The sequence below is a fragment of the Dendropsophus ebraccatus genome, chromosome 8 (genome assembly GCF_027789765.1).
Source record: "Dendropsophus ebraccatus isolate aDenEbr1 chromosome 8, aDenEbr1.pat, whole genome shotgun sequence".
NCBI lineage: Eukaryota > Metazoa > Chordata > Amphibia > Anura > Hylidae > Dendropsophus > Dendropsophus ebraccatus.
The window spans coordinates 74,441,157-74,450,883 of record NC_091461.1 but is presented as its reverse complement, the minus strand read 5'-3'; the positions used below and the strand labels follow the sequence as shown (position 1 = coordinate 74,450,883).

Here is a 9,727-nt window from a genome sequence, read left to right as displayed (position 1 = left end):
TTCTGGCTGTACTGCTGTGCAGACAACAACAAAATGGCGATGCCCAACAGTACACATAATATCACCTTTCCCCTCTTTGTTCTTTTGTGAAAAGAGGGGGGAGGTGATGATGTCACAGCAGCTGAGCAGGGACTGCCTCTTTTTTTCAGCATTCCTATTTCAGGCTGCTTTTACCAGCAGTTTCCTGCTGGAGCTCCCCCTGGTGGCCATCACTGGGAAATATGGAAAATTCGATCGTTAATTTTTCATATTTCCTTACATGTAAAAAAAAAAAAAAACACATATAAATTAACAAAAAAAATTAACAAATTCACTTTTAACACTTTCAAAAAAATGTTTTACTTGGCGACACATTCCCTTTAAGGACTGGGTAAGGCTGCATCTCATGAATATAAAAGACCTAGCTCTGCAACTATTAAATGTGTACTTGTATCAATAAAAAACGTTTCAGATGTCATAGACACAGGTTGTTCCGAGTGTCTCTCCCTGCTGTGTGTCTATGTAAAGAAGGTGGCCCCATAGACTTAAAATATGCAGCCATCTCAGTCATATGTCATGGAGCTGGGAAAGAACACCCTAAGTGTAGATTTCTCCTGACTCTCTTGTTCTCCTGATCCTGGTCTGAGTGTTCCAACCCCATCCGATCAGGATATATCAAATGTTTTTATTGGTGACAGTGCCTTACTGTCGTGAAAAAAAAAAAAATAAATTGAAATATAACACATACATGTCAAAAGTTTTAATCAGTCAGGGTGGTAAATATAGATATACAGTAGCCGAGAGGTAATCCTGGTTCAGCTCATTGCAGGAGACTATATAGACTTAAAATGGAGTAATTGCCTTTAAGCCCGGCTATAGCTACAGTAGCCTTTGGCTGTATCCATGATTACCAGGACAGCCACCGGTATCCAAATATCGAGCCATCGACTCGAGCATGCTTGAGTTGCACTCATCTGTAATCTAGAGATCCCTGAGTGTCTCAGTGCTTGGTCCATGGCTGATCAGAACTTTTGACATGCTGACATGATATGTCAAAAGTTTTCATAAATAAGAGTAAAACTTTCATTTTATCTGGTTTAATTTGATAGAATTATAGGAAATTTTTATTAAATTAAATTTAAAATTAAATAAAATTTCTTGGTACATTAAATTAAATGTCTAGGAAAACTTTTTACATACAGAAATGTTTTAGGGCAGGTTTTGATACTAGTTTTGATTTTTTTTCCATTTTTTTTTCTTTTTGAATTGCGTTTATGCGAATGCACTTTTCACAGTTAGGGTGCTAACACACACCACCGATGCGCAGCAGATTTGATGCTGTGTTTACTTATTTACATCAAATCTGCTGCATATCTGCTGCACATCCGCTGCGTATCTGCAGCAGAAAATTCACTGCGATACGGTGTGTGTGAAGCTACCCTAAAATTGTGTTTTTTTTCCTGTGCTGTGATCTAAACCTCCGCATTTAAGCACACTGTGTGACAACACCTTTGGGAATCATGCATATTGCTGTATTAAGACTCCATTCTTGTGAAGCCTCCACTGAACCGCCATATGTTGCTGATTTCATAGTGAAGCATGAGTTGTTTTTTTAGCCAGATTCCATATGAATTTGACAGAAGCAAAATGTGACATGTTTCAGCAGAGGAAAGGTGCTCCCCTAGAATATGTTTGTACACACCGAGCCTGTATGGTAGTGCACGGGGGCCATGTGGGTCCCTAATAAGAAGCTATAGGTCTTATACAGATTCAGTGTCTGTGTGCAGCAGTGCTTTGGCTCATAGATCTGCATCAAAAAGTTTTAAATCCAGCCCGACACAAAGCCTGATGGTCTATTTTTGCATATTATAAAAATAAAATAGAGCAGTTATGGCTTCCTATCAGTGCTATGTGCTGCAGATAATAAAGTGCATCCTATGAGATCAATCTGTTTTATGACCCCCAGTGTCAATCAGATGTAGTGGCACATGCACAGCAGTTACACTGTCTCAAGCATTGCATTACGGTTCTGCTAGACCTCCTCTTCTCTTGATTTAATGGTTCTATTTCTACGGAATGTTCAGAAGGCTGCGTGTTCTGTTCTATTTGGATCTCTAAATGCTTCTGAATAGCTAAGCCAAGAACCTCTGGGTCCACTGCAGCTCCATAAACTTCCCATGTCATTCCTTCATTGTCATATCTAACCTCTCGCACCGGTGTCTGGGGATATTGGAGGGTAATTCCTAGGCCAACGTCCGGAAACAAGTGAGAGCGACTGCTGCTCTGAATGCAAGGAGTGGTTGAGACTGCCTTGCTTTCCATAATAATCACAGTTTGTACTTCTGCATCTTTGCAACCACGAGAGTTTTTTTGGTCTAGTGATAAATAGTTTTGAGATGTCATTGTCCAAGTATCTTTTGTCTTTGTGCCTGAATCTGGGATTTCCAAGACATCTAATGGGGTTTCTACTGTTTTTAGTAGTAAATCACTGGTATTTAATTCAGAAGGGAGCCAATTTATTTCTCCAATTGGGACAGGAGGGGGTTGAAAGGCAAGGCGGCCACAACGTATGAGCTTTTTAGCATCCAGTCCGGATTCACTAACTGATGATACCAGTTTTGGAAATGAAATGTTATCATGATGTGGCAACGGAGTGCAGAACTGTGGTAATGTTTGCCTTAAAACTGGTTCCCCAAGTGAATGCACCAGTCCAGATGAATACTGAATAGAGGGTATAGGCAAGGAGTGGCAATATGCAGCAATTGTATCATCGACCTTCATCAGTGGTTCGTTGCCTTTGCTACAATGAACAGAACAGCTGTTGTGGATAATCATAGCTGGTGGCGAGAGTTTTGCTTCTGAGATGTTGTCACAAGACATAACACCTGGAATGCTATAGTGTGGCAGACAATACATATGATCATTATTTGGGAACCCCTTGCCAGAATTTCTTGGTCCCAGTATTCCATGCTGATATACACCTGGCACTGTATACACTGTGATGTTGTGCTGAATTGTACCGCTGTCCAAATGGCTCAATGGGATATTTTGCTCCTTGTCAGAGAATGCATCCGTCAAATGGTTATGTGCATTTGATGGAGAGTAAACTATCCCAGAGTCTTGGGTAATGTTACTTAGAGTACAAGTCCTGTCACTACCAGACCCAGAAATACTACTACAAGCAGAGAGGTTGGAGCAGGTGGCACTGATTGTGGTATTTTCCCTTACAGAATGAGGCACTGAGATCCTCCTTCCACAGAAGTAATCTGAATAACTCTTCTGTACGATTGTGGCTGGCGAGTCAAGGTTATCCATGCTGTCAGCTTTACACATTGAAGATTCTGAGTGACCTAATAAAGAAATATTCTCAGATATGTTGTATCTGGCAAAGCTCTGTGTGACCTCTTGTTCTTCTGTTGCTAAGGAAGATTCTGCTGAGCGATAATGAATTTTGTGATGAATCTTTTCTTGTGTGTGATCAACAGAAAGATGATTGCAGTCAGATTTGACAAGACAAAGATCTGTAGCACAATCCTTGCTGGATAACCACTGAGAACTATGGGAATGTTGGACGATACTGTTCTCATTACCCTTGGTCACATAAATAATGCTATTAAGGCTTTTATGGATCACTGGTTTCTTTTGTGGACCTCCAACACCCCTGCTAGGAAGAGCAGAAGAGCTTCTCGAGAGGGAATAGCAGCGGCTGTTAGTCTTCTCTTGGGAAAGTACATGGAATGTTCCTTGGCATGTTGGGGGAGAGAGGTTATGGTTCCCACTTGCCATGATAAGTACGGTGCTTTAGAACCTGCAAGAAAAAACATACATTTATTAGTTAGTTCTTCTACAAAAGATTTCAACTTAAAGGTGAGTAAAAACATAATCGTTTGTTAGGACTCGGGTCGTGCGCTCGGCTCGGCTTTTTCAGCCATAATGCTTCACATGTTTTTCACATACTCAGCTCTGCTGTTCTTTGTTATAGCAGAGGCCAAGGTTTCACTCCCCTGGCTGTTCAGCATAGGTGTTGGGTATGTGCACTGATTATTGTTTGACAGCTGACTTACCAGTTAGCTTTCTGTATCTGGCCGGACCTGGAGCCTCAGCCCCAATCAAGTCTGGGGCTTGGACTCCAGGCTGAATAAATATCAGGCCTGTGCTCTCATTTCTTGCCTGCGATAGAACCTGGTTCCTCCTGTGTATCTTGACCTAGCATTACTCTGACTTTGTACTTCCGATACCTGACCTTTTGGCTTGGACCTCGACTATTCTTTGGATCACAATTTTGTACCTATACTGACTGGCTGTTACCGACTTGGACCTCTGACTTTCCCTTGCTTGTTTGTTAGTCTTGTCTCTGTTTTTCGTGTATGCACCAGGTTAGGGAACGCCGCCCAGTTGTCCGCAGCTGTTTAGGGCTGTCGCGGAAAGCAGGTAGGGCCAGCTGGGGTGGGTGCCAGTTCTAGGGCTGCACTCGTCTTGTTTTCCCAGACCCCCTACCTGACATCGTTGATCTATAAACACTTTCACTAAACACTTAGGACGCAGCCTTTTTGGGTCTACAATTTTTCAGGTGGCAGGTGTCCCTTAATGTGGTAATAAATTTACAATGCTTTTACTTCCTTTTAGCTTCCTTTTCCTGGAGGGGCCTGAAAGGTAAAATCATAGAGGGTACTTGCTCCTGAGCATGGCTTGAGCCAGGCCATTTGGATAACAAAATAGGTTCAGATCCACTGCAGTTACAGCACTAAGGGCCCTATAACACGAAACCATTATCGTCCGATTACTGGCCGTTCTGGCCAATAATTGGTTTTTGTAATAGGTCATGTTAAAAGGCAACGATTAGCTGACATGCACAATGTCAGCTGATCGTTGTCTTTCAGCATGTTCTAAAATCCTGATCACGATAGCGATGGTCTGCTGTGTGTCGCTCTGCGCAACAGAAGCGGCTGCAGCAGACGGCTGCTCGCTTCTATGGGCAACCTGGAAGATCTAAAGATTTCCATGCACTTTTCTTGGTACCCATTGGCAGCTCCATACAACATGAAAGCTGTAAAGCAGCCATCTGCATGAGGCCTTATCATATAATATTGGAAATCTATTTACCTTTTGAAACCAGAGGGTAACAAAAGGTGAAATATACAGTATAACAAACATTTTTGGAAGTTGTTTTTTTTGCCTTTTAAATACCTATATTCCTGTGAAATGAGACATTTTAGTGTAATTTAAGGTCAATGCTATACATCGGTTTAAACAAGACACAGAACATTATTTGCTGGTAGGATTGAGCGCTTGGTTTGCAGTGATTTGTTTGCAGCTAGCAAGAAGGATTACAAGGAGAGATATAGAATTAATGCATACTATTTTTGGCTAAGCTTCCGTTGGCTTGTAAGACTGATTCTAAGTCTGTTGCTCTCATTAATTCTTTTTATAAAAGCAACAATTTTGCTTATTCACATTATCCATTGTCTTGTGACTTAAGATGTGACCTATTTAATTTTCTTCAAAATGAAGAGAAAGTTGGAACTGATAAGCAGGGTAAATCTGTTTAAAGTAATATTGCCCCCCCCCCCTCCATTCTATGAGCTGCTCTCCACACTATCAACAAGCTTAGATGCTGCACATTCATTATATACCTGTATAACACCTGTCTGTGTCTTCTTTCTGCTCTAAAATAGCTTCATTTTATTAGTGGACAGTGGCATCTAGGCGGAGGGCTTCATGACAGTTAGGCCCTCTACCCACCCGGGAGTTGGAGCCCAACTGCCACTGCCCATACATGACTGACTATTGGTGAGTCCCTCCCGTGAACCCCAATAATGAGACACAACACCAGTATGGAATGCATCGGCCACAGCAGCCGTTTTATTAACAATAATAATAACAATAATAAAAACAATAGGCACATTAAACCTAACCTCAACACTTTGAGATAACCCAACCTTTCTAACCCTGAAGGAGGTCCTCGAAGCCCCATAAACAGGCGGTCCCTTTTCAATCTGAACCACTCCCGACTTGCCCACAGGTTCTACCTCCAGCCGAGGCGCACCTGACTCGGAGGCATGTAACTGAACCCCTGTGTGCCCATCAATTCCACAAGATGCCTCCGGGGCCGAAGCCCCCCACCAGACCCCCTGGTTGCCACTAAAGACCGCCATACCCTCCTAAATTAGGGAGTCCAGAACCACCTATTGGTTCCCCCCCTAAACTCCAGTGCCAATGTACTACACCGACTTCGAGGACCCCCCGCATCACTCCCCTCCATCAACTGCTGCGACAAGAGAACCCAGAACTCTACTGCTGCGCCACCAATGCCCCATGCTCATCCCCCCCGACGATCCCCCGTCCACCATACCAGGGAGGGTGGGTGGGAGATTGTCAGCTCCTTTCACTTCGGCAGTCAAACTGGCTCTGCCCTCCCCTAACCCCTTTTTCCTTAAATACTAGCTCCCCCCGCCCCTAGCAACCTACCTAGCACCCAATCCCCTACCTGCCATACCCCCTAGCCCCCCAATCCCCTACCCTTATACCCTCTCTAGCCCCCACCCTTCTCCGCCCCCACTATCTTCTCCCCCTCCCCTTCTAATGTTAATCAACCCCCCTCCCTCCTTTACTGAAACTCTCCCTCCTTCTCCCTGTCCCCCCAAAGTCCAGTCATGCAGGCCTCCCCTAAGCTGCGCCTCTAGTCCGGCCTGTACTTGACTGACTATTGGTGAGTCCCTCCCGTGAACCCCAATAATGAGACACAACACCAGTATGGAATGCATCGGCCACAGCAGCCGTTTTATTAACAATAATAATAACAATAATAAAAACAATAGGCACATTAAACCTAACCTCAACACTTTGAGATAACCCAACCTTTCTAACCCTGAAGGAGGTCCTCGAAGCCCCATAAACAGGCGGTCCCTTTTCAATCTGAACCACTCCCGACTTGCCCACAGGTTCTACCTCCAGCCGAGGCGCACCTGACTCGGAGGCATGTAACTGAACCCCTGTGTGCCCATCAATTCCACAAGATGCCTCCGGGGCCGAAGCCCCCCACCAGACCCCCTGGTTGCCACTAAAGACCGCCATACCCTCCTAAATTAGGGAGTCCAGAACCACCTATTGGTTCCCCCCCTAAACTCCAGTGCCAATGTACTACACCGACTTCGAGGACCCCCCGCCACCGACGCAGCTCTTAAAGCCTTAAGAGCCTGCGTCCCTCCACATTCCCAGGGCCACCTCCACCCCATCCCGCAGGGCCATGTTCCACATATCAGTACCAATGGCATTGAGGTGAACCCCATCCCGCCTCCAATAGGCGCCCACCCCGGCCTCTAGATCGATGTGCCGCACCCCCACAGACCCATTCCTTGCCACAAAACGCCCCATAGCCCGGTTTACCTTTATCCGTGCCTTATCAATAGCCCCTACTGACCGGGCCCCTGTCCATTTTTTTCGTGGCACAATGTCCGACCACACCACAACCAGCGCAGGGTACATGGACCACAATCTCAACAAATCAAACTTCATGTCATTAATGAGCTCTCTAAATGGTCTGACACCTAGATCATTCCCCCCTAGGTGAATAACTAGAATGTCCGGCGCCCTATCCAACCGTACAAAGCGATTAAACTCCGGCAGGAGTCGTTTCCATGTCAGCCCACCTTTTCCCAACCACCTCACTGCCACATCATCTCGGGGGAAACCTAGTTGTCTGCCGTCCGGCCGCACTCCAGCTCTCAGCGCACCCCAACGCACGTATGAGTGCCCCAAAATCCACACCAGGCAAGGGGGGCAACCTAGAACAAAAGAAACAGTAAAGACCTGCAATCAACAGTTAACAGTTTTTGGGGCAACACACCACACACCCAGCGCCCACCACAATCACAACAGGCGCACATAAGATCGGAACCTGATGGACTCCCATCTGCCAATACGCCTAATCACCTCCTCTCCTAACCCCTGTCGAGCCGCCTCAGTAGCTGCCCCGATCCGAAACGAATGACCACAGTAAGATCGCACCTCCAAACCCAAGCAACCAAGGCACTTTCGTAGCACCGCTATGAACTGGTAGCGAGACAGAAACGTACCATCCTCGTGAACCAGCAACGGTCCCCGTTCCCCAACGGCCCCACCTCTAAACTGTCGCAAACACAGCACCGGGCAAACCCCCGAGCCGGGAACCTCAAACAGGACCACTCGCCTACCCCTCCCTTCCTGATCCGTTTTGGAGCGACGCAACCAAAACTCCACTCGGTCCCCATATAAATCCACATCCTCGGCCCGCAGCCCTCCCGGCAATCGAACCGCAGGGGACACCAACTCCCCCAATCGGAGAGCCCCGAAAAAGGCCAGAGAAAAGGCCAAACGGAACAGAGAAGCCTCAGAGTGTGAAACACAAACCTCCCCTAAAACCCCCCCCAACCGGGTCAACAGCCCAAACGACACGGGGCGCCGGCCATCCTCCACTTTCCTGCCCTTTCGAAAGCCCTTAAGCGCTTGACGCACCAAGAAAGTCTTAGTGACCTCCTGCGACCCCTGTGCCTTGCACCCAAATGAAACCCCTGCCACCAGGCGATTAATCCGGGCAACTGACCACCCCTCCTCGCTACAGTGCCCCAGCAACGACAGGAAAGCTACTTCATCACCTACTTCCGGACCCATACTCGACCTCCAGGATTCCCATTGTTCCCAAGCCGCTTGGTACGCCACCCAGGTGCCAGGAGCCAGCGATTGTCGAATCAACTGCTGCGCTTCCCGAAAGGAAGATCCCAAAGGTCCACCGGACACCGCTCTCCCTCCGCCTCCGCCTCTGGAGCCAAATCCCGAAAACGCTGCCACTGCGAACGAGAAATGGCGTCAGCTATGCAGTTCTGAACCCCCGGGACATGCACCGCCACCACCCAAGCATTCAGATCCAAGCACCTAAGGACCAAATACTGAACCAACCGCACCACTGGGGGCGAGGATGCCGATAAAGTATTGATCGCTGTCACCACTCCCAAATTATCGCAGTGGAAGCGCACCTTACGATTCCTGAACCTGTCCCCCCACATGGCCACCGCCACAACTATGGGGAACAGCTCGAGTAAAGCCAGATTTTTTACCAGCCCCGCCTCCCTCCAAGCCGCCGGCCATGACTCCGCACACCATCGCCCCTGCCAAAATATCCCGAATCCGACCCCCCCAGCAGCGTCAGTGAACAGTTCAAAATCAGCTGCGTCCATCACCTGGCCCAGCATCAAAGATCGCCCATTAAACGACTCCAGGAATGTAGACCAGACCTCCAAGTCGTCCCTCAACTCGGCCTTCAACCGCACGAAGTGATGGGGAGCCTTCACCCCCGCCGTGGCCTGAGCCAACCGTCTACAAAAAATCCGTCCCATGGGCATGATCCTGCAGGCGAAGTTGAGCTTCCCCAACAACGACTGCAGATCCCGCAACGTCACTTTCCGCGCCCCTTTGACCCTAGCCACAACCGACTTAAGGTCGGCCAGCTTCTCCTCCGGCAGGCGGCATTCCATCCTACCCGTGTCCAAAACAATCCCCAAGAAACTCAGGGACGAAGTTGGTCCCTCCGTCTTATCATGGGCCAATGGAACGCCAAAGCGCTCCATCACCCGATGCAGGGAATGCAACAACATGGCGCATTGCCTCGACCCAGCCGGCCCCACGCATAGAAAATCATCCAGGTAATGGATGACTGAAGCGCACCCTGTCGTGTCACGCACCACCCACTCCAAGAATGTGCTGAATGCTTCGA

The 9,727-nt window shown here is 47.4% G+C and overlaps 1 protein-coding gene across 1 annotated transcript; it reads right to left on the bottom strand.

Moving 5' to 3' along the window:
* Positions 1–1,947: 1,947 nt before the first annotated feature.
* GPRIN2 (G protein regulated inducer of neurite outgrowth 2) lies at positions 1,948–3,765 on the bottom strand. The gene has a single exon (XM_069981855.1). It carries the CDS (start codon positions 3,763–3,765, stop codon positions 1,948–1,950), a length of 1,818 nt encoding a protein of 605 aa, XP_069837956.1.
* Between the last annotated feature and the right edge of the window lie 5,962 nt (positions 3,766–9,727).